We start from the raw sequence: 25,709 nt of genomic DNA, 5'->3' as shown, positions 1-25,709 counted from the left end.
GATATCTCCAGTGATAGCAGTGTTATTACTCACAGTTGAGAAGACCATTGACAGCCCCTTTGGCTGCTGTTGCTGTTTGATCATCTGGGGCGAGGGTTGGGTTCAATGGAAGTCAAAATGTGGTGTTTCTGTTTTGTAACTAATCATGGCAGGAGCTAGTATTTGCCCTGGAGAGTGACTGCAGGGAGAGGTGATCATCTAGAGCTGGATGGGAATTTTTCTATGAAGTGGCTGTCGTTCATCAGAAAATGCCAATTCATCGAAAGCCATTTTCTCCCAGTAATGTACTGGTTTTGACACTTCTTGGAAGATTTCTCCTTTTGAGAGAGTACGAAGGAGAGACACACCCCAGAATCCGCAGTAGCTCAGTGGCTGGGGCACTCACTTGGATGCAGAATTAAACCAAATGTCAAAAATTCAGTTTTTTACAAGTCAGCCCTGATGTGTGATCTCCTGCTTTTTTTTTTTTTTTTTTTTTTGAAAACTCAGAAAAAGTTTCCCCTCTGTTCACCAGCTCTCACACTGCTCTGCAGGAATTCAAACAATATCTTCTACCAAACATCGGAAGAAGGTAGCCTGGACAGTAGGCAATAACTCAGGGGATAATAATACGTGGATCACAGCCTAAAGGAGCTTACTTATGACACTTCTAAAACAGGCAAGTGGTGTCTGAGTATTTCTACAGTGTGGCAATGGAAAATGTTGCAGCACTGTTGGGCTGTTGTTTAGGTAGTGTTGTTGCAGCTGTTGGTCCCAGGGTATTAGAGAGACAAGGTGGGTGAGGTAATATTGTTTAATGGACCAATGTCAACAGAAGTAACTATATTAGCTCACCCACCTTGTCTCTCTAAAGTGTTAGGCTGAAAGATTTTGACCAAATTTAACAATCTGATTAGAAAAGTTTTATGTGTTTTAAATAGTTTTAATCCCTCTCTTCTGAAAAAGGAGGTTCAGAGCTCCTCACAAATGAGTCTTTAGCCTCTTTTCTACCAGAAGTTGAAAAAAAATCAGTAAGTATGGATAAACTGTCCCTTTTTCTTTCTCTCTCTCACAAACACACTCTGTCTCTCAATATACAACCATTAGGTTGTGTTTGTGTGTTCTACAGTGGTTTGTGTGCCGCTGCTGCAGAGTAGGCCCAGTTCTCATGCCCGCGGATGTGACTAACACCCATCACACTCAATGGTAGTTACTCCTATCCCACACCAGGAGAATGTGAGGATGCCCGTTCTGCTATTCACAATACTGCTTGTCACAGTCATAGAAGAAATGTGTTGTCTTCTGTGCCACGGACCTGACCCAAAGCCCACTGAAGTGAATGAGTCTTTTCATTGACTTCAATGGGCTTTGGATCAGGCTGCAAATGAAGGAAAAAAATTATTTTTTGGCAAATGCCCGAAGAGGAAAAAACACCAATGAAGGAAGCAATGCTATTTTCAGGCTTCTTACATGGCTTTACAAACACTGTAGAACAGATCTATTAGACGGTGCATTACAAACAAATTAGAAAGGTCCTTACAGGAGAGATTACTTGTTACTGTCTAAGTTATTTTATCTATGTTACTTATTACAGCGCACTGCTATCTGCTCATCATTGGACTTCCCTAACATCACTGTTTCTAGGTTTTCAGAAATAGAAAATAGGCCCCTGTTAGCCTAGCTACAATTAAGGGGAATTAATTGGCGCTGCCTGGGTGTGGCCCGCCTAAGGGCTTGAGGAGAAACACCTGTGGGCCTTATTAGCAAAGGGGCTATATAAAGCTGGCAGGAAAGAAGCCAGAGAAAAGGGAGGAGCCTCCGGCTGTAGCTCCCTGCTGGCTGAGGAAGCTGCCCCCCACCCCCCGGGTGCTGGGTTGAACAGACTGTATATAGATGGTGGTGGGAATTGACACGGCAAATAAAAGGGCGCTGGTGCTTGCACTCTAAGCGCTCTCCGGCTGATTTGTAGCACGAGCAGCGCGAGGCTCCGTTACAGTGCAATCTTGAAGAGCTACTTTTATACAGGGCTCCTGCCAGAGTTACTAGAGATTATGTTGATTTGACAGCACATTTCCCACTATCCTGTACTATTAAAACTCTGTCAACTGTAGAGGCTCTACCACAGCACATGCATTGTTAGCTCTGTATCTAGAATACCAGTTGCCACTTTGGTTAGCATTAAGATGCTTGGCCAGTTTCTCTCCTGCACCAAGTTTAGTCTGAGTGGGGGAGGCATTTTGGAAGCTGGTTATGGCTCTCTAGTTATTATTTTTTACCCAGCGTTGGTTTCAGGTTAGACCAGTCCGAGCCTGAGGGTCCATGTGCCTGCTGGGGATTGCTAAAACACATCAGTCTGGTCATTCCCCTGTCCTTTGCACCTCTGACATTCCAGAGCTGTGGGAAGGGTGGTAAAGGAACTGGCTATGCTGGCTTTATGCCTCATGGGGACTCCCCATACTAGGGGCTTACCTTAGGTCTCCACTCCCTTCATGCTGCCTGAGTGGTGCAAAGGGAGCAACCCAGGAGCCTGCCCTGCTGTCTCAAGGCTGTTTTCATAACTAATTATAACCCTTCTTCTCGGTGTTCAGAACAATCCCTCAGAAGCCTGAACCTGACGTTTGTTGTCTGATTGAAATCTTGTTTGGCTTCTATCATATAGGCACACTAGTTTGATATTGTAGGGTGACTGGATTGTGCACAATGGGTTTGGTTTGCCTAAGAGTGGATGAAAACTGCAGAGTGAGTTTCATCACTGCAGATAAGTAACATAACTCCTTGGGAGCAGGTTTTTGTTTCTCTAACAGAGGCTGACACTGTCCCCCTCTCATGACCTCTTAGTAAACCAGATTCTCTTCTTTGAAAAGAAATGTGGAATCCCAACTCTGAACTCCCTGAAAGGTCAGCTTCAGATCCTGACCCAAACATCACCACTATCATTAGTTGTATCCTGAAAAATGCCCTAAAACTTGAAAAACACATGCCTTGCACCAAATTCATATCCTCATCCTCGTGTCCCACCCTGACATGAAGTGGCGGGACCTCTTACCATCTCTGGAGGGTGAGGAACTCCGGTGGGCCAGTCTATACTCCACCCTGGTCCTGAGGCATGCCGGGGATGTCAGTTGGCGGCTCCTTCATGGAGCTGTGAGCACAGGCGTGTTCTTGGTGTGGTTCACCCCTGTCCCGGACACCTACCCCTTTTACAGCATGAGGGAGACCCTGGCGCACGTGTATCTGGAGTGTGCCAGGTTACAGCCCCTGTTCCGGCTCCTCTTCGATATTCTCTTGTGTTTTTCGCTGGACTTGCCCCCTCACCTCCATATCTACGCACTCCCTATCCATGACCCCACAAAGTCACGGGACCTCCTTGTCCACCTCCTCCTAGCCCTGGTCAAAATGGCCATTTACAAGACCAGAGAGAGGAGGTTGGCTGACGGGGTTTCCTGTGACTGTGGGACCTATTTCAGATCCTCCGTCCGCTCACGCATGCGGGCAGAGTTCCTCTGGGCGGCGTCTGCTGGCTCCCTTGACACCTTCGAGGAGCAGTGGGTGCTGTCTGGGGTTCTCTGCTCAGTATCCCCACCAGGTTCCCTTCATTTAGCTCTGTGACCTCACTCCTGTCCCTGTTATATCTTTAGTTGTCCCCCGTAATTAATTGAGATCCCGGACCTTGTGGATCCTCCCCTTAGGCTGTGGGAGATCCTTTAGCAGTGGGCAGGCTGCCTGCCCACTTCCCGGATCCCAACAGGACCAAATTCAGACCTGAAGTCAGTGGAAATACACCCCGTAAATCACTGCATTTAGTGGATTTAGAATGTGTCCCCTGCACTCTCACCAAGTGGGAACTCTGACCATGTTATTACCCAAGTGCTATTTCCAAGGAAATTATTACTTATTTCTAGGGAGCCAACATTCTATGAGGTGCTTTACAGACAAGGCCCTGCAGTCCAGATAGATAACATACAACTTTACTGCAGGGAAGAATGGGCTTTATAGGCCTTTTTGGAAGATGTGCATTTTGAGGAGGTTAGCAGATTGTGTTGTAAAAGGTGTTCCAGCAATAGGTGAGAATGGAAAAGGTGTACACAGAGGGCAGTCGGACATGGCATTTCTATTCCAAACCAAGTGGGAGATGGCATACTCCTGGACCCACTGAAAGTAGCTTGTGGTGGATGGATATGATGACCAAAAGTTTCAAACTGAGTATTCAGAAGGCTGGCTACTTACTCAAAGCCAATCTAAACAATACAAACCATGAGTCTGCAAAATCGGTCTGGAAGTTTCACAAGAACAGGCTTTCTGCCAAGTTTATACATACATCCTACTTCCAGTGGGGCCTGGAATACTCAGAAGGCATCCTCATGGTATTTTGGCCCATCCACTCCTGGATGGGGCCAGAAAGAGTAGTGGGTGAAAATGAAGGACAGAAAATAGGAAAAATAACTTTCTAAAAACTTTGCAGGGGTTCATGCAGTTTGGGGGCTGATATTTAGTCTATCTCAGCCACACAAATAACCTACAAAAATATCCTGATTAGAGTGCTGTGTAGTACTTGCCATATAAGAAAAGGTAGTTAGTCATATTCTTTTAATAAGTCTATGCAAGTCACTGTGGCATGTGAGTCACTTCCAGCCCTTGGAGATGTTTGAAAGATCCCTTTGCCAGGAAGTCTATAACTCAGAGAAGAACAGAAATTGTTATAGGTGGACTTCAAGCATGCTAGAGTCAAATAAAATGGAGCTGATTAGATCTGGCTAAATGACTTGCAGCTGGTGGTTCATTATTTTCTTTGTAAGAGTCTTCATCAATGGGGAGCTACAATGAATGCGGCTTTATTATGTGGTGTCCCATGTGGTTCCCTTGGGCATTATTGCCTTAATTTTAATGTCTTTGAACAATAAAGGATGATTTTCACTAAGATTTTGGGACGGTCACTATATTTGGACTCTTCCGCTGAGTGTCCCTCATAGGCTATGACCTGAGCTTTAGCAAGCAGCCAGCATCCGGAGCCTGTAAGTTTGCTTAGGTTTGCTGAATCTGTGATTTTTACAGACTTGGCTAAGACACATTGTCTAAAAATAACAGTTAGATCAGTTCTGTAGCAGATCGGCCCTTGCCTTTCTATCGCCTATCTTCCTAGCTGAATTGGCCACAAAAAGTAGTTTCAAGGCCACACAATTAACTACAGACTGCAGAGTTGGAGATCAGGGGTGAAATGCCAGTAATAATTTGGTGATGAAGAATGATAGTCCTGTACATTGGCTGAAATTTAATCTATATAATTATAGACACACTTTTCTAACGGGCTATTCTGAGCTTCAGGCCACAGAACAGGACAATGCCTGTGTTGGAGAGGTTTGGCTGGCAGATGATCAAGGGAATCCTGGTGCTGTGGATAAGAGCAGGCACCTTGATATTCCTCTCCTAATGAAAGAATGGGATTGACTTTTCCTGGAGAATGGACTTTTGTATAGAATCCCTAACCATCCCGGGCAACACACAAAAAACAACTGATTTTACTTCAACAGTTTCATAAAGCTGTACTACAATCTTTACATGCTGCCCACGGGATCTTGGGTTTGATAAGACCTATGGGCTTGTATGAGACTGATTCCACTGGCCACGGATGAAGACTGATGTTGAGCAGTATTGTATGACCTGTGCCTGGTGTATACAACAGAAGACTGTACCCATGAGAGCTGCTCCACTGTTTCATCTTCACAGTGAAGGCCCTATGGATTTGGTCTGTATGGATTTTCTCACAATTGAACCCGAGAGCAGAAATATTTGTAATGTGCTAGTCATAACTGATCATTTCACAAGGTATACACAGGCCTTTCCCACTAAAGATCAAAAAGCTTCTACTGTTGCTAAAACTCTTTGGGAGAAGTATTTTGTGCATTATGGGGTGCCCAAGCGGATGCACTCCAATCAAGGACGGGACTTTGAGAGTCGATTAATTCAGGAACTTCTGACTATGCTAGGTATAAAAAAAATCTAAAACAACATCTTATCATCCACAGGGAGACCCACAGCCTGAACGATTTAATAGGACCCTGCTTAATATGTTGGGAATCTTGAATACCAAATTGAAATCTAGATGAAGCCAGCACGTTAGCCATCTTGTGCATGCTTACAACTGTACCCAAAATGAGGCCACTGAGTATTCTCCATATTTCCTAATGTTTGTACGTGAAGCACGATTACCGGCAGACCTCTGTTTTGGGGTCTCAGTGGATGGGTCTTCCCACCAGTCTTATCTCCAGTATGTGGCTAATTTAAAAAAAGACTTGTGCGCTGCTTATCAACTTGCTCAGGCAGCATCTGATAAGATGGACCGGGGCAATAAAGGCCGTTATGACCAGAAGGTGCAATACTGTGATCTGCAACCTGGTGATCACGTTCTTATAAAAAATCTTGGGCTCCTGGAAAACATAAACTTGCAAACCATTGGAATTCGCAGCCCTACATTGTGGAGAATCAAACGCCCAGGTTACCTGTACATCCACTAAAGCCTGAAAAGAATGGCAGCCCATTAAAGACTTTACATGGAAATCACTTACTTCCACTAGGGCAACATCAGAATGGATGCTCCATCAGATATCGAGCCTATCCCTCTACCCAGATCATCTAACCAAAGGAGAGCTCTGATGTCCGAGAGTTCCTCCCCCAACTCCATAGGTGGTGCTAATCCTGTACCAGTCCCTGCTACCATGATGGACGTAATTGGTCCCCCATCAGAGACTGATTCTGAGGAGGTTTACCCTGACTATATATCTATGTATCATGAACCCTCAGATATGTCTCCTGGGTCTGTTGTACTGTCACTTGAGCCAGATCAACCTGAAAGCGCAACTAGAATGCCCCTTTTAAACCCTGAAGCTCTTCCATTCTTTCCTGTGGGAGAAGTCCTTAGGGAGGGCAAAGATGTATGCAACAATCCCCCTGGGTCTTCAAGTGTAGGGAACAAGGTTGCTACAGATGTTACTCCTTCTACAACGGCTAATTCTGTGTTGGATGCCGAATCTGACAGAGCTTTATTAACACCTCCTGTAGAGGAGAAAGAAGGGATGGTACAGCCCTTAAGGAGGTCCCAGCGAGAAGTCAGGCCCTCACAGTACATAGTGGGGTGGATGTGTTTTAAAATCTTTCAGCACATGTGGAGTCCAAATGAGAATATGTATCCTCTAAGGATAAGCTCAGGTGTTTTTCATGGTGGTGCTCACCTCAGGCTAGATACCTAAATTGTGCCTATTCCAGTGGACCTATACTTTACCCTGCATTGAATGTTACTCTACCTAGCCGTAGGAATTAAGAATGTATGTATTATATTGTAAATTAATCTGGTTTTCTTCTTTGTTCTGGTTCCTTAATGGGGACATTAAGGATTTTTCTGGTGGGGGGAGAATGTAGGCACCCTTTACTAGAGGGGCCTCTGAACTTTATTGGGAGTGTTCCAAGGGAAAAGCCTGTGTGCTGCAATCTAGCCTTAGCGACTACAACTCCCATGAAGCCTGGGGGAAAGAGTGAGAGACTTCCTCTTCCAGTCCGTGCAGGGAGAGCAGGGGGGAAGTCCATTTTGGGAAGAGGAGTGAGATTGCTGCTGTGGAGCTCTGGCCATATCATAGGCTGCTGCTAGGAAGCCAGAAGCTGCTGCTGAGAGCCAGCTGGGGCTTTGATCGAGCAGGGAGCCTCAGAGGCTGTTGGTGGCTTCCTTGGAGCTAGGGTAGAGACTGTTGCTGTGTCTAGAGCTGACTGAGGTGGGCCTGCTGTGAAGGACTGTGAGTAACCCCTGCTCTTGTTTGGGAAAGTACTTGCAAGGGAAGGGGCACAGCAGAGAGACTGAGTCTGAGGAGGGGCAGAGTGATCTTCCCATCGAACCAGGACCCAGAGCTGCTGACCTTTGGTGGGGACAGCTCCAATCATCGGAGGGGTTGTGCAGCTTGTTTCCTGGGATGGACTGATACACGGAACCAACAGAGCGCTGTCTCCAGCTGCAGATCTCCAAGCACGCCCACGCAAGCTCCTAGGACTCTGAAATCCAGAGGAGTGTATGCTCCGGCGTGGGGTAAATGCCAGTTAGATAAGTTTCGTTTATACTGTATACTATATTCATTAATCGATTTTATTCAACTGCCCCCTGTGGATTTAAATTAGTAGTGACATTTAATCTTAGTCTGTTATACCGTTTCTTTAAACTGTTAAGTAAAGGTGTGTTAACTCTAATTTAAGTATATTGGATGTATATTATTTATATTTGGTATTTTTGAGTTACACCCATGCCACAGAATATTAATTATTATAATTAATTTATTAGAATAGGTTTATTCTTGGAGGTTCCCAAGGCACGCCATTGAGTGTGTACAGGGCCCAGCGAGGTGGAGGCACTGCCAATTTTAACTTCTTTTAGGAGTAAAGGGACTGCAGCAGAGGGATGGATAGAGGATCCCCACCTATCCAACATCACTACTGGGATACTCAGGATCTCCTTTAATGTCAACAACATCAGGCATCCAGGTGAGTGTTGCCTGCTCCCGAGTCACCCAGGGAGGAAAGAGGGGTTACAGTTAATACGTACTTTTCACAATGAATGACCGGTGTGTCACTGACTTTCATTTGATATCTCACACAACATTCTTTAAAGATAAATACTATGACAGCAATGAGTTAGGTGTAGTGAGTTTTTCAGCCTTGATAGGAGTTGCTGATAGAACTATGAAACCTTTGCTGGTAGGCATTAAGGGGTTCCTAGTGTCAGAGATGTGAAGTTAGAAAATTAATGTAAAAACAAATGTATTCAACCCCTTGAACAAACTGCCACTTAATGAGATGTTACCTGCTAAGAGTACGTGTACATTACATGCAAATGTTAGTCAGAGATATGATGTGAAATATATTCCTTCCTATAATGCAGGGATCGGCAACTTATGGCATGCAACCTGCCAGGGTAAGCCTCCTGGCGGGCCGGGCTGGTTTGTTTACCTGCCGCGTCTGCAGATTCGGACGATCACAGCTCCCACTGGTTGCGGTTCACCATCCCAGGCCAATGGGAGCTGCAGGAAGCCGCGGCCAGCACATCCCTCGGCCCACGCCACTTCCCACAGCCCCCATTGGCCTGGAACGGCAAACCGCCGCCAGTGGGAGCTGCGATTGGCTGAACCTGCGGATGCTGCAGGTAAACAAACTGGCCCGGCCCGCCAGGGGGCTTACCCTGCCGATCCCCGCTATAATGTATTTCTGTAATATCTAAGAGATCAAAACTAAGACTGTAGCTAAGAAAATATGTACCATAATGATGAGCACTGTGCCAGCGCTGTTGCCCTGCTCTGCTTATTCCATATACTATGTGAACATGTATAGTTAGCAAATCAGTGGGATTGGAATGTCCTTTAGCCAGTGCAGATGAAGCTTTGTTTTATGGCTTTTATTTGTTTGTTTGTTTTCACCTAAGTATCTCCTTTCTTGGATGTGATTTTTTTCATATGGCATTTGCAGAACATTTCAGTGTTTGGATTTTTTGACTTTTCACTGAGCTTCATATTGTTAGCAAACAAGTGTGTCTCCAGTTTAGTTAACCTGTCCTTAAACAAGGGGCATTATGTCTAAAAAGGAAGAACTAAAAATAAATTGAGGCAGTTGGAACTTTTTGGACCTGCAGTTTCCAAGCTAAGGGCTGGCCCCTACAAACTTTAATTTACAGTAACTCCTCACTTAAAGTCATCCCGGTTAATGTTGTTTTGTTGTTACGTTGCTGATCAATAAAGGAACATGCTCATTTAAAGTTGTGCAATGCTCCCTTCTAACGTCGTTTGGCAGCCGCCTGCTTTGTCTACTGCTTGCAGGAAGAGCAGCCCATTGCAGCTAGCTGGTGGGGGCTTGGAACCAGGGTGGACCGGCAGCCCCCCTATCAGCTCCCCGCTCCCCTAAGTTCCCTGTGCAGCAGGGGGGGGGAGGGATAGCTCAGTGGTTTAAGCATTAGCCTGCTAAACCCAGGGTTGTGAGTTCAATCCTTGAGGGGGCCATTTAGGGATCTGGGGCAAAAGTCTGTCTGGGGATTGGCCCTGCTTTGAGCAGGGGGTTGGACTAGATGACCTCCTGAGGTCCCTTCCAACCCTGATATTCTATTCTACGATTCTACTGCCATGTGCTGCTCCTGCCCTCTGCCTTGGAGCTGCTCCCCGAGACTCCTGCTTGCTGTGCGTGGGGGAGGGAAGAAAGAGGGTGGCTGTCAGGGTGTTCCCCTCCCCCCTGCTCCTGCACCCCGCTTACCCCGTCTTCCATAGAGCAGGGGGACACACCAGTACTCAGGACGGAGGGAGCTTGCAGCAGCTGCAGTCTCAGCAAGCTGATCTAATTAACAAGGCAGTGTACTTAAAGGGGAAATGCCCATATCTCCCTCCATTCCTGCTGCCTTGTAGAGTTAGAGAGTTAACCCTTGAGGGCTCAGCCAATTGCTAGTTCATCATTTAGCAGTAAGGGAAATATCCCACCCTCTGACTCCTCCACCTCAACCAAGCTTCACAATCATCATCACTTACACTCTGTGTGTGTGTGTCTATATATAGTCTTTTGTCTGGTGAAAAAAATTTCCCTGGAACCTAATCCCCTCATTTACATTAATTCTTATGGGGAAATTGGATTCGCTTAACATTGTTTCGCTTAAAGTCGCATTTTTCAGGAACATAACTACAACGTTAAGTGAGGAGTTACTGTACTTCATGGGTCCCAATGACTTGAATGCAACAAGGTGTGGTAATAAACTTTGTGCTCTCCTGATTCACCGCAGCTCAAACTTATCCAAGTGAGTTGGATATCGTAGGAATCACTGCCGGCAGTTTTACAGAAGTCTGGTGAAACAATTGTGCTGGATGTGCAAACTGACATAATTAACTGCATCAAAATCTTTCCAGTGTAAAAAGATGAGGATTTTTCACATTTTTAAAAGAACCCAGCACTGAGATGAAAATGTTTCAGTAAACTAGTGTCCAGAACAATGTCATTCTCTGGTTTTTAACACCACACAACTTGGATGTGTTAATTTTTCAACCCCCTAGTTAAAAGGCACATGCCATTTACACAACAATGCAAATCCAGCCAGTAAAATTGTGTAAACTAGTATTAACGTCAGGTTTATGCTACCACTTATATATAACAAATTAAAATGAAAGAGTAAATTGTTTACATCCCTTGTGCAAACTGATTTGTACTCTGTTTACATACATCTGCTTGTCAGAGAGTTTACTCATTAAGAAAGCAGGCACACAAAAGTCCATATAAATCACTATTTTCCACACCTTTCATCTAGGTGAATAAAAGGTTTTAGAGTGTCACATACTTAATCTTTGTAAAAAGATTTGATTTCTTGAATTACCTTCAGTTCTATGGTCACATCTTCCTGTATAATATTCTGTGTGCAAATGTGGGATGGAAAAGGCACTGAGTAGTTAAGGCAGAGTACAGTCATTAATAATACAAGAGGAACAGAAAGTTTATTAAAGGAATTTGTGATAAAATTGACAATGGGCTTTTGATATCTTAAGGAACATGACATCAATATTTCCTTTTATCTGGTATATTTTTGGTCCTTCCCCATAGCCACAATTGCCCTCCTATCTGCAATGGATCAGAAGAGGCATGAATGACACAACCTAGTTGTTCCTGGGTTTCCTGGTTGCTTTATTAATGACCAATGAATTACCAGGTTACATAATCCCAGTCTGTTTCAATAGCAAAGTACTTTGATTTCCACTTTAAAAAACTCTCTAAAATTCTTCACCCAATTTAACAGTGGGCCCAGATGCTCAGCTGGGATAAATTGGCTGAGATAAATTGAATTCAGTGGAACAATGCTGAATTACACCAGCCGAGGATCTGGCTCAATGTATGTTACAGTTACGCCTTTGGTTAATAAAGTGAAATGTAATTATTCTTTTCATATTTCAGATAGAAATATAACTCAGTAGTATATATATGAATCTAATTCTCCTCTCATGCCAATGTAATCTGCGAGGAAGTGTTGAAATCAATAGTTCCATCAGTGTAAAACTGATGTGAGAGAACTGCTGATTTATTGTAAGGAAGTGAAAAGTGTTAACACATATTTCTGGGGTAATTTTTCAAAGCTACTGTTGTCAGATGCTACCGGTGTGGTGCTCTGCTCTGTTCAATGTTGATATCAATCGGCTGCGTGCGTGTTTCCTCTGTGTGCTGCCCCAGCTCTGCGCAGATAGCTGACACAGCAGACCCCGAGAGAACCCCCAATGACCACAGACTCTAGTAAGGTACGAAGGCACGTCGGCCAGGTTTATTGTCGAAGAGAAACACAATCTCCAGCTTTCCATGGCAAACGAAGTCCAAGGTGCTGCTAAGGTGTGGCTAGCCAGTACTTATGTGCTCCCTGACAATGGACTCAGCTCAGTCAGTGGCGGGACTTTCCACTGCCCCCTAGGCTGGACAAAGATATCCACTCAGGGATGCATTCTTATACACAGGTACAAACAAGTTGCACATCACTCCTGACGTATTGAGGTGCAACCCCTCTACGCAGCAAGGTACAACCCCTCTACGTAGTAAGGTGCCGCCTCTCACCTTGTACATGTTGGTTTGAACAAAACAACTCTATCCATCATATTACCCTTTGGCCCTGTCATTGGGATGGGTCAGCTTGTTCCTTGTGTGTGGAATGTACAAGTATGCGCATGTTCTGATATCTGGTGTCCAGTACCTTTTAGGTATGTCTCTTTTTGCAGCATCAGCCCTTTCCTTGCCAGCTTCTGTGAGCAGGGCCTGCCTCTGGCTCACAGCTTAACTTTGCTTTATGTTAGCAAAGTCTTGACCATTACTTTAGTTCAGGCCTTAGGCCTTATACCAGGCCTCTGATACAAGGGTTTATGTCTCAGGGCCTCCTCTTACTACAGCTACGAATGGTGATATGCTCACATGATGCCCATTGATATTTACCATTATTGAGCCAAATTCAGCCCTAGCATAAGTAGGCATAGTGCCCATTGACTTCGGTAGAAATTGCAGCTCTATACTTCAGGATGAATTTGGTCCAACAGTTGTCTAGATGCTCTCCTGAGTGTTCTGAAACATCATATCTATTTATTATATTTTCAGACACACTCACCTAAATGAAAAAACACTGTAATAAGTCACAAGCACAATAGTATCACTAGTGTAAGCTGCAGTGTTTGGGGCCACTGCTGTAGCATAAGTTAGTGTTGTTGTTTTTTATATAAGCATGAGTTCATATCTGAGTTTATGAATGACTTCAACACCATTTAATTCCACCATTTCTGTTTGTCAGCAGGTATGAAAAACCTTCACATTTATCTCTTAATTCGAAAAATGATTTTTTTTTAAATGTGGTTACCATCTGGCTTCTTGCGAAGCATCATGCTTTGTTCAGCAACTGTCAAAGTGCTAGCAGTTGTCATGTTTCCTATGCTGGAAGAGTCACTAATTGTGGAAAGTGACATTTGAATGACAGACAGTCAAAGGCCCACCTCTGAAGCTTACTAGCCAAGCTATGAATAGTTCGGATACACCTTTATAAAAATCAAAATATTAAAGCTATACCTGTAAATAATTTTAATCTGATTTAGGAAAAACTCCAATTACTGAAAATAATAAACCACAGTATTGCTTTCCTTAGCAAATTGATAGAGGTGAGAAGTGCTAGATTGATATAGCCCTGGAGGCTGTAAAGTCTGATATTTATCCAAAGAGCAGGTACAAATTGGATAACAGAAATGTAAATTCCTCCATATTCTTCACAGACACCTTGGTAAAAGCACTTCACCCATAATCTAGAAGGGTGAGATAGGGAGTTTAGACTCCATAGCCCTTTCAGTACCTGGGCTCTCCGTTGAATCTGCCAAGATTGCCAATTGCAGTGGTAGACTCTGTGGTGTGGACGTCTATCCATTGGGAGCTTTACTGAGATCACCTGCTCATTTCACATAGGCCAGTGAAAAGCTGTTGAAAGGCAATGCCTTTGACTCACTACTAACCTGTGTTAGAGTCAAATAGGCGATTTAGTGGTTGTAGGTATGAAAGGCCTCATAAAATGAAATATGCTATGAACTTTTGAACAAAAATTAATATTTTTTGTGTGTGGAGAATAGAAAAACCTGGCAGAGTAGAAAAATTGAGAAATCCTCTTAAACAATTTCCTTTTACAAAGTCCTGTACTGAGACCTAGAAGTTTTATTTGCATGTGTTTAATCTTGAGAGCACATATTAAACTGTGTGAGACTATAGATAGGAGTCAGTTTCTTCAGTTCCTTAATTCTTGTAAATTACCTCACCGGAGACACTTTTGCTTGATCAGAGATTGCAAGGTAAATTTTCATTTGTATTTTGTTGCAGCTACTAATAATCTTTATGACCAAAGGAACTGTATTTGTTTTATTCTCGGTGTATTTTGCATACACCTAGCTTGTGTTCTCATTTGATCATTTTAAATATTATTGAGAAGCACTATTCTCTGTGGTGAAGGAATAAACACTACACTGAGCAGTTCAGAATAATCAATTGTCTTGATTTAAGATTACTTTTTGAGTGACAAACATCATATGCTGGATGTGCCTATCATTCAAATAGCAGGCAAAGTCCCTGGGTCACAAACTCAAACGTGGTTGTAAAAGTTACGAATCAGTCTTGAATAAATTAATAAATCAAAAGTATTAAATTAATTTAGTTTGTTCATTTTCTCCATAAAATAAACTGTCACCCCAAAGTATATATAGTAGTAATTAGGTCTTCTTTCTCCTAAGTTTAAAGGCTCTATATCCCATTACCCAGTCTGTGGAGTTGCTCCTGATTGTGATTGTAACTTAATACAAATAAATTTAATATCCAATTTTCTGGATTCAGGACCCAGGGAGCTCCATTAACTGTCAGTTCAGTGGCTTAGTTCCCTGTCACAATTGGCTGGACACTGGATATGTCTGTCTTTGCAGAGTTTCTTTGGGAAGATGCTCTTGCTTTCTGAGAGCAGCTGCCCCTTTTATAATGACAATTCTCAGCCCAGGCATGCCTGAAAGGAGGAGAGATGGACTGCAGTGCGTGGCTCTGGGCTGCATTCTTTCGCCGGCACACACACAACAGGGACTTGAGCTCAGAGCGGAAGCTCTCATTGAGCCAGCAGTAAATGAAGGGGTTGTAGCAGGTGCTGCTCATGGCAAACCAGTGGAAAGCAAAGTACAGAGCATTGTTGCTGTTGATGGCCCTGCTGGAGATGAGCACCAGGTAGCAGTTCAGTGGGAACCAGCAGACAGCAAAAACCACCACCACCACCATTAACATCTTCAGTGTCATCTTCTTCTTCCTCTGATGGGCAAAGTATTGCTCCATGGTGACGTCTCCAATGGCATTCCTCAGCCAGAGCTTCTTGGCTACCATTGTGTAGGTGATGGAGATCACAAGCAAGGGCAGGACATACAAGAGTACAAAAGTAGTCAAGTCCAGGTACTTCCAGAAGAGATCAGCAGGAGGAGGGAAGCTGGGGAGACAGACCATTCGTATAGTTCTGTTCCTGGAGCACAAAAGGAGAAAACCCGTCAATTCCACAATCATAAGCATGTAGTACAAAGGGGATAGGCCCCTTATAAAATACCTATAAGATAGCTGGGCACATATGGTAAACAGATAGAGGAATTCATTCAGACACATGGATTAGTGCCTCTTTAAGTCAACAACTTCAACTCAAATTTGGCCCAAAATGTAGATTTTTATTTACTTTAAAAAAAAAAACTTTTATTAAAGCTTCACGGAAAAACAAAAACCCTATTCCAGTGTACATCTGTCAATTCTAATGGAAATAGTTAAAATGAATCTCCCTCTGCAGTGTCTGCTGCACTGAGAAAATGAAGATGGAACTGACTAATAAAGATAAAAGTGACTCCTTTGATTTTCATTGAACATTGGAGAGAAACTCAAAGTGGAAACATGCTGCTTGAACTAAAAGTTTTTCCAGTTGTCAATTTTCAGCTAATTTTTACTAACAGAAAAAAATAAACATGTGTGTTTATAATTAATGGCTGTTAAATTGAGGGAGTTCCTTAAAAAAAACACCCTGTTTATACATCTTACCCAATATAAAATCTTGCTAGATTCTGGTAGATGGCATGAGGCAGAGAGAAGCAGCTGGCCATAACCCAGATTATAATGATGCAAATTCCTCCTTTAGCAATTGACATCCGGGGTTTCAAAGGGTGCATTATAACCTAAGGACAAATAGTTCAGAGCATGTTAAATCTTCTCCTAGCGGGCTTTAAAAAGACTCAATTTGAACCCTTCTGAACTGATAACAACAGGACTAACTGTTCAAAAACATAGATTAATTCTAAAAAGCGATGTACCGCATCAGCAACCGGACACGTCCCTCCCACCCCCATTGCTGAATTTAGAAGCAGCTAGCAAACATGTTCACAAAGACAACAGACAAAGTCAGCACCAATTACTATGGGAACAGATCAGGCTTTAGCTGTAAGTGATGGTAATGTAACTTGGTCATGTAGCAATGATGCCCACATTGGCATTCAGTTGATGTGAAAGAGATTTTTGCGGATTTGATGACTGTGGGGACCAATTTTAGGGTCTGGCCCACTGAACCCTACCTCATTTACATCAGAGCTGTGTTTGGCCCCAGACTGTGTTGGCGATGGTGTGGCACAAATCAGTGGGGCGGGGGAGGGATGTGAGGAACAGCTGCTTTATTTTCCACCCTCCTGCTCGTTGCTTTTGCTGCTGAAGGAAGCTCACAAGAATCATGGTCTAAAAGTCACCCTGACTGCTACTCTTTCAAATGCTATTATAGCTTTGCATTGTGTAGAGACCTGGAAAGCAAAACTGACGCAAGCCTTCCAACGCTGAGGCGGCCTGATCTTGTGGACTGAGCGCAGGGTTGTAAATAATCCCAGCTCTGACACTGATTCCATCTGGGCCCTAGAGCAAGTCGCTTCGCTTCTCTGGGCCTCATTTTTCCCCACCTGTAAAGCAGGGATAGTGATACCTGCTTCACAGGGCTTTGGAGAAGGATATTTAGGGTGTACAGTGCCTGGAAATGTAAAGTTCTATATAAATACAAATTACTGGAACAATAGCTTGCAACGTGGAGAAACACACTCGGTGCCACCCACAAACACAGCTTCAGAGACCAGCAGTGATGACCTTTGAGCAACACAATGCATAGATTATTATGTTGACCACTGACAATGAAAAACGCCTATTTAAATCATCCCAACCGTCTCTTTGCTAATGAAGGTTTCTTCTCGCCACTATTTTCTTGAGTGCTTTTTCCAATTATCAAAGTCCCAAGTGATAATAGGGCTCCTATCACTTCTTTTGAGCATCTGCTCCACACTCTGATACATCCCAGGATTAGAAAATAAATTCATTTCAGGGAATGACTTTTCCTTGCTCAGTTGCATCCCCGTACTCCTTTTGTTAAACAATTTCACTCCTGAGCTATGTAAATCCTGCCAATATCAGAGGAAGTTATCATGTTCTCCCTTAGTTAAAATAATATTTATGAATTGCTAGCAAAGCTCGGCAGTCAGACTAAGGCTCTGGTTCTTATTTCCCCAACCATTTGCAATCTTTGATCATGCAATATGTAAAATATGGTATTTCAAAACATCTTTCTTGTGAAATGCAATGCTTTTCTCTTGAGTGTTATAGTGCTGGAACTTCTGGTGACCAAATGGGGCAATTTAGTAAACATTAGCAGTTTAAAAAAAAAACCATTTTCCAGAAAGTGCTTTCATTTTCTCACAGCAGCTGGCATACACGACTGACAATCTGAGCACTTAGCGGGATCCGTCGTTCTTTTGGAGCTTCGTCTAACTGTAACATTTGTCGAGTGAAATTTCTTTTCAGTAATAGCTGTTAATATTAATTCCAACTGCGCTAGAAACAATGGCAACCCACACCTGAGTGCACTCTTATGCAATTTCATATCCTAGTGCACAATATTTAGGGTCAGAAACAATAGTCTGGATTCAGTCAAATGCTAAATTATATTATCATCCAGGGAAAGGAGTAGGTTTGAACTGATGTTGTCTGATGCAACAAAACTGTAGAGGTTTTTTTCCTTTCAGTATTTGCTGGGAACAATTTTGTAGGGGAAAAAATGGGTCCAACTTCAGCTGAATGTACAGGAAAATTCTACGCATCCGATGAAGTGGGCTGTAGCCCACGAAAGCTTATGCTCAAATAAATTTGTTAGTTTCTGAGGTGCCACAAGTATTCCTGTTCTTTTTTCTTTGTACAGGAAAATGGTACAGTCCTGCATGTTACCAACTCCACGCACCCAAAAATCATGAGTTGGGCCACAAAACGTCATGAGTGGCTTAAAGACCATGCAAAAAAATTTTTTTTAATTTATTATTATTTTTATTTGCTTTCTGGGTTTTCATCCTTCAGGTCACCCTCGGGTCATGTTTTCAAGCTTTTCCCCACAACCTTAATGCCTAGAACTTTTTTTTTTTTTTTTAGATAAAAGCTGAGATGCTCATGAAATCACAGGGTGCCAGGTGCTGGGCTTTAACCAGTGAATACTGATTGTTTTCTCTAAAGTATCCCTATATTTGCTAGAGTTTAAATTCAGGGTTATGTGATGCATACCTGGTGTCGATCCAGTGCAATGGCTGCAAGGGTAAGCACAGAAACATGGACAGAACAGTACTGGACAAACCGGCTTATGTGACACATCAGCTTTCCGAAGACCCAGGTACTGCTTACGAATCGCACCTGAAGAACAAACAATATTTGAACACACAGGCCATGTCAAATGTAGATTAAAACAACAGGCATCATCAGTAAAATCAGATGGTGGATGCAAAATGAGGATAATAAAACTTGCCTTCCAGGGTTATTGTGAGAATTAAATAGTTAATATATTTATAAGTGTTTTGTTGATGTACCAGACCCATTTCTGCAGAAAGGTAAGCTTAGGGCACACGGGGATCAGAAGGAGAGTGTAGAAATAGTAAACAAACAAATCTGTCACAGCCCTCCGTGAGCAGGAGCCGTGCTGTTGATACATGTGTGAAGTCACTGAAGTTATACTATTGTAATCAAGAAGAGAACTGGGCCCTCTGAGTTGAGAAAGCAGATAACACTATAACACTGATTGCCTTCCTCATTGATTTTAACATTGCACTTCTTATTGTGGATTATTTTATGCAGCGTGTGGATGCTATGTCTAATCACATTGACGTCAGTGGGATGTGGATGTTTTGAAAATGATCTCCTCATGGCATCACAAACTGTCATGGAAAGTAGTGCATGAAGCCTCCTATTATTCCCAATGAGGTTTTGTTTGTTGGTGTTTGAGCAACAACTGTGCCATTCACACTATAACAATCCTATGCTGCTTCAAGCCTGGTACAAAGTCAATGTAAGGATTTTTTTTTTTTTTTGTGGGGGAGGGTGATTGTAATTATTACTTGTTTCCAGCAATGCCCCAAATGTGCTAGGTGCTGTACAAACATGAAAGAAGGCACCATTCTTCCCCTACAGAGTTTACACTTTCATCCTAGTTGTCCTACTTTTTTTAAAGTTCAGACTGAACATTGGGGAAGTTTTTTTGATAGTGAAATTACTAGACTGTGAAAGTCTCTCAGGGGAAACGGGGGAAGTTTTATTACCTGGGATATTTAAAGAAGACTAGACAAAGCCTTCCAGAATATACAGAAGGGAAAATTATGCATTAGCATGCAGTGGACTAGATGGGACTTTAACTCTTCCCTCTCATTCTATTCCTTTCTTTCCACATCTCATTATGAAGACAAAGGCAATCTAATCCCAGAGCTAATAAATCCAATCACGCCAAACCCAGGAGTTCAGGGGTCATATTCCCCCAGCATGGGAAGCCTACACAGTCTGTGTAAAGTGGCCCGGACTCAGCACAAACCCAGCCTTTCCCTTTGAAATCAACCTGTTTCTTAGGGACTGTAACAAGGACAGACACTGCTTATTCAGTTTCCATAGAAAACTGAGTGTACTTCACAGGGCAAAGCCTTCCCCTCTTCTTCATCCTCAGATGAACAATAGGAGTAAAACACCCGTGTCTCCCCCTGAATCCTGCAAGAAAGTCAGGTTCACACTCCACAGCTTTATCCACTCCGCTCGGGATGCATTGACTGCCAAGCCCTGCTCGCTCCAGCAGGCAAGAGAGAGAGAGAGAGAGAGAGACTGACTGTGTAGCAGGACGAGGTGGACAGATTCCTGTGTGGCCCAGGGAGAGGGACGAGGTGGAGTAGCTAAGCATGGTCCCTACTTGAGCAGGCAACGCAGGGATACTTATTTTATTTCCTTGACAATACAGAAAGTGAGGGAGATCCGAAAGAAAAAGAAGCAAGCTCTGTTCAGGCACTGATTGCATACCCCCCATCCCCGCCACACACACACACAATCACAAACACAATCCACACACCCCTCCCAGAGCCGGGACACACAATCTCTCTCTCACACACACACACACACACGCACGCATTTTGCAAACCTGACAGTAAAGGATATGGGGCAGGACTAGGACTCGCTTTCCAAATTAACTCTCCGAAGTTACCGTCCGACCACCTCGCTATAAACCTCTCTGTGGCTCTCTCCAGTCGCAGCGCTGCTGCCTGCTCGGGCCGGCCCATAGCACGCAGATCCCGGCAGCGTGTTCCCGGGAAGGTGCCGGCGGGGCGGCAGCGGCCAAGGCAGAGAGTTGCTCCCCCAGGCAGTGAGACCCGGGGAGCTGGGGCGGGCGCCGCGCTGCTTACCAGGGTGAACGGCGTGTTCAGGAGGGTGATCATGATGTCCGCGATGGCCAGGTTGACGATGAAGAGGCTGGTAGCCGAATGCATCCTCTTGTTCTTGATCACCACGTGGCAGACCAGGATATTGCCGAAGAGAGAGATGCCGATGATCACCGAATAGGCCACGATGAGCAGCGCCTGCACCGTCCGGCTCTGGGACTCCCCTTCGTACCGGGTGCCCCTGTCAAAGTCCCCCATGTCGTCCAGGTCCAAGTCGCCGTGGAAGAAGGAGGATCGGTTGGGGAAGCCGTAGAGGGCAGAGAAGAAGTCGGAGCCATTGCGGTCCTGTGCCCGGCGGTAGGGTTTGGAGATGTACTGCAAGGGGAACCACACGTGGCTGCTCATGGCTTCGAAGCAGTGGCGAAGTTCCCGGGGAGTGGAGCGATTCCCCTCCGGCCCCCTCCTCCGCTAGGCAGGGCAGCTCGGAGATGGGAGCCGGGGCGAGAACCCGGCTTGCATGCTGGGGCTGGTTTAACCGCGGCAAGCAAGGCCAAGTCTCAAGTCGCTTCGGCTCCTGACTTTGGGGCTCCGGGTTTCTCCCTCCAGCTTGGCTGCTTCGCTCCTTTGGGGGCTTTTCTGCTTCTTTCCCACAAACTACCCCGGCAACTTGCTCCCTTGCTTTTTCACATAGTCCTTTAGGCTGTCACATTTCAGCCTCCCAAACTGCTTCTTGGATGCACCGTCTGCCCTGGAGAAGGACCCCCCCAGACCTCGTCCGATCCCAGGGGCCAGTACAGCCCTTCCCGCTTCTGTCAGTCCTTGCAAGCATCCCTCCGCTCCGCACTGGAGGCGGCTGGCATTGACTGGGGCGGAGTGGTCCCCGCTTTTCCGGTTATATGCAGCAGGCTGGATGACATGCTGCCTGTGCGGTAGCCAATGGGGTCTCTCGCTCTCTCCCGACTTGCCCCAGAGACGACCGTGGGGGAAAGCGACAACTGTAGCGTTGCAAAGGGGCTGGAGCGGGTGTTTTTAATCCCCTCCCTCTCTCCCCCCGCTACACACCGCGGCAGGACGGGAAGCTGCTCGCCTGGCTAAGCCCCGTGCTTTCGCAGACCCAAATAAATAAATTAATGGAGATATCCTATCTCCTAGAACTGTAAGGGACCGTGAAAGGTCATCGAGTCCAGCCCCCTGCCTTCACTAGCAGGGCCAAGTACTGATTTTGCCCCAGATCCCTAAGTGGCCCCCTCAAGGATTGAACTCATAACTCTGTGTTTAGCAGGCCAGTGCTCAAACCACTGAGCTATCCCTCCCCCCAAAGAAGTGCTCTGTCTCTGGGCAGCCTCCAGGTTAATCCCTGGTCCCCCTCGGGACTCCCCCGGTGCCTGCCGAGCACGGAGTAAGAACCTGAACGGGGAAGATGGGGGGAACTCCTGATTTGTCTTTATTCTCTCCCGGGAAAGAAACAAAAACCAGCCCCTCCCCCCCCCGCACGCACACCCATCCAACCCTGGACAGAGGGTGCCCTTCCCCCAAGCATCGGGCCGGTTTGGAGCTAAGTGCACATGTCAAGACGTCCTTAGCCATAGAGACTGTTCTGGCTGTGGAGTTGGTCATGTAGGCATGTCAGTTTAGGTTTGTAACCTCCTACCACACAGCTACCCCCCAGGAGCAGAAACCTAACATCTCCCCATTGCCTGAGCACCAAGATGGGAAGAGACACTGGTCCCTGCCAGAGCTGCAGCAGCAGTGTGGAGCTTGGGAAAGGTGGAAGAAGGCTGACCTTGAGATTCCCACCATTCCTGGAGTAGCAAGAGTAACAATGGGCTAAACTAAACCTCCTCTTTCTCCCACTCCTGTGCTAGGCTCCAGCCAATCCATAAGCCAGGAACTGGTCATATGACTCCCAGACCAGTTATATAAGCCCCACAGGTGGAACAGCAGCTCAGTCTGCTCAATGTCACTCCAAGGCTTGGAACTCTCTCCTGCCTGATGGTGGCAAACGGCTCCCCAGGCCTTAGCCTGCTCCAGCCCTACTCTTGCTGCTGCCCTGCTCCAGCCTTGCTCCACCCACACCCTGGACTCCTAATTCCAGCTCTGACTGCTAGGTCTGACCATCTCCATCCCAGTTTCTGACACTAGTCCTTGGACCCAGCAAGCAACAGATATAAGAGAGAGGACTTTATGTTCCCTCAGCCCCAGGCACTCTAGTTTCCACTTGGTGATATTTGAACACACTGTAGGAGTGACTTAAGAATAAGGACTGGAGGCTCTGGGGGTAGGGAGGGAAGTAGGGTGCTGAAGGGACAGATGGCATGATAGAGATTTTGTATTCTGACTAATGGCTAGAAAGGGTTGCAGGCTGAATAACCCAAAGCCCACCTTTAAAGTCATGTTAGAAAGGTATACAAACGATAATTAGGGCCACTCATGCTAAATGGGCTAGAACGTTGAAATTCAAACCTATATTGTTAGAAGTAATACTAATTGTGTGTGTCTTAGATGCTACGCAAAAAGACAGTTCCTGTCTGTCACTATAACTATTGATTCAGAGATCAAAAGGGAATATTAGCATTTGGATGAATCGTGGGTAAAATAATGTCATTGTCTATATGTCTCTTTGAAGTCTGTAATAGACTGCCTAATGGATAAATTGCTGTATGTTAATTTGTATAACTAATTACTGGTAATGTTTAGAAAGCAAAAGGTTACATCAAAAGCCTATTGTTTAACCAGGACTGTGTGGTCAAGTGGATGCTAGAACACTGTATAAAAAGATCCTTGGATCCTGTTTCTGTCATCTCCGATCTGCTTAGGCTTCATCAGGGGAAGTTTGAATCACAAGACTGAGGTCCCAGTTATGCTGGTACGCCCTGAATATGAGATAGTCCAATGAACTATTTCTGAAAGAACTCTTTGTAACTACAAAGCTCACCATCTCTGCTATAAGCAACAGAGGGTCCTGTGGCACCTTTAAGACTAACAGAGTATTGGGAGCATAAGCTTTCGTGGGTAAGAACCTCACTTCTTCAGATGCAAGAGATGCATCTCTGCTATGAATCTGAACCTCAATGAATTGAACTCATGTCTATATGTATATTGACCTTTTAACCATTCTCTCTCTCTCTCTTTTGTTTTTTAATAAATTTTAGTTTAGTTAATAAGAATTGGCTGTAGCATGTATTTGGGTAAGATCTGAAACATTCATTAACCTGGGAGGCAATGTGTCCGATCCTTTGGGATTGGTAGATGAAATAAGATTTACAGAAATTTTCATCATATTTGACGTGGGTACCTGGATGGAGGCCTGAGGCTGGATCACTTTAAGGGAACTGTGTTGTTTGGAGTTCTGAGTAACCAGTGAGGTAATAAAGAAGCTGTTTTATGCTGGCTTGGTAAATCTAAGTATCAGAATATCCACCAGCTTTATGGGGATTGTCTGCCCCATTCTTTGCAGTTCACCCTAATTGAGTGACCACAGCTGGTCACCACTAGGACCCTGGTCACAAGTGTCTTATGGGGAGAAAGTAATCGTGTGTGGGAAGGAATAAAACAAAAATGAAAATCTATAAAAATGGAGCCGAGGTGCTATAAAGCAACAGTGCATGGAGTAGGAAGGCCGGGGCACAAACTCTGTGTTAATGGGGAGACATTTTTTGAAAAAGCGGTGGATGGAATATTTAGGACTCAATTCCCTTTTCATTCACACCTGCCTGCGTCACACTGATATAATTCCATTGAGCTCCTGATTTACACTGGGGTAAAACCACTCTTGGATTGATATTACATAGTGCTGAAACAGAGCACACTAGAAATCTGAACAACCGTGTGACTTCTCCTTTCCTCCCCCATCCCCATTTCCCTCCCTTTGTTTGCTGCCAGCCACTGCTGCATCATGACTATCTAACTTGTAAGGTCTTCTGAGGGGCCTAGCGCAATGGGATCGCTGATCTTGAGTCACGCCCCTGGATGCTACTCTGCTCTTACTATGAGCAATAACACTTCAAAGGACACCAATCAAATCAAAACAACCCAACAAAGGTGTGGAAGAAGAATGTCATCGCCTCAGACCAATGATAAACTTGAATGGATGCGCTGCTGGAAGGTGCTCGGATACTACACTGATGAGCAGGGCAAAAAAACGATGAGAAAGAAATTCCCCGCAAAGGAAGTGTTTCCGTCCTCAAAGGAAGTTTAGTGCTAGGCAGTTTAAGTGGGTAATTGTCATCTTTCTACCTACCTACCTAAAGTATTTCTAAAATACCCACATTATCACTGTGGAATCTAAAAGCTGAAGAGAATTACAAAGCAGAAGAATCCAGAACAGAAGTTGTTTTCTCTCCCCTTTCCCTGTGTTATAGGGGTGTGTGAAGTTAGATAACAAAGGAATTATTTTTCACTGGCATTACTGTTGGCCCTGTGCCATTATTTATATGCAACACCTTCCAGGAGTACCATCACTTAAATATGATCCATTTGCTCTCGGGTACTCACTATAAAAATGATTTTAGAGATCAGAATCTAATCCATGGAAAAACAGCCATTTCTCCACCATCCACCAAAATCAGGAGTGAAAAGGATGTGGATTACTGAGATAGGTGGATTACTTTTGACTGAGTCAAAAGACAAATGATTCTAATCTATTTGCATGCACATTTCATTCACTGAAAGGCACAGTACAAAGGCTCTGGACAAACTGAGTGGCAGACTGGACCTCACACTGTACATAAAATCCTGAGAGTGCTTGGGTGAAGTTGAGGATGGATCATACATCCACAGGGAGGTGGTTTTCCTGCTGACTAGAATAAAATGGTGTCTGTCTTGCTGGGATGTTTCATTCTGAAATTGCTAGGTGCTGATGTGATCTGATAACACACAGACACTATCTGTTATCTAACTTAAATAAGCTATCTCAGTAGCAGAAGTAACATTGTTATGGGGGGAGGAGAAACCTGTGTTTAAAGAGGGGGGGGCAGA

The 25,709-nt window shown here is 44.5% G+C and overlaps 1 protein-coding gene across 1 annotated transcript; it reads right to left on the bottom strand.

Annotated features, from left to right (window-relative positions):
• Nucleotides 1-14,895: 14,895 nt before the first annotated feature.
• LOC112104792 (probable G-protein coupled receptor 83) lies at nt 14,896-21,137 on the bottom strand. The gene is made up of 4 exons (XM_024197333.2): nt 20,757-21,137; nt 18,613-18,738; nt 16,078-16,211; nt 14,896-15,520 (listed from the first exon to the last, which is right to left on the bottom strand). Exons 1-4 carry the CDS (start codon nt 21,135-21,137, stop codon nt 14,896-14,898), a joined length of 1,266 nt encoding a protein of 421 aa, XP_024053101.2.
• Between the last annotated feature and the right edge of the window lie 4,572 nt (nt 21,138-25,709).

Source organism: Terrapene carolina, unplaced genomic scaffold, assembly GCF_002925995.2.
Source record: "Terrapene carolina triunguis isolate 2854851 unplaced genomic scaffold, T_m_triunguis-2.0 Scaffold131, whole genome shotgun sequence".
NCBI classification, from domain to species: domain Eukaryota; kingdom Metazoa; phylum Chordata; order Testudines; family Emydidae; genus Terrapene; species Terrapene triunguis.
This window is presented reverse-complemented; position numbering and strand designations above follow the sequence as displayed.

Coding starts and splice junctions, on each gene's coding strand:
- LOC112104792 (XM_024197333.2), bottom strand. CDS start 21,137: ATGAGCAGCCACGTGTGGTTCCCCTTGCAGTACATCTCCAAACCCTAC. Junction 18,739..20,756: donor TGAACACGCCGTTCACCCTG/GTAAGCAGCGCG, acceptor TTTGTTCTTCAG/GTGCGATTCGTAAGCAGTAC. Junction 16,212..18,612: donor TTGCACTGGATCGACACCAG/GTATGCATCACA, acceptor ATTTGTCCTTAG/GTTATAATGCACCCTTTGAA.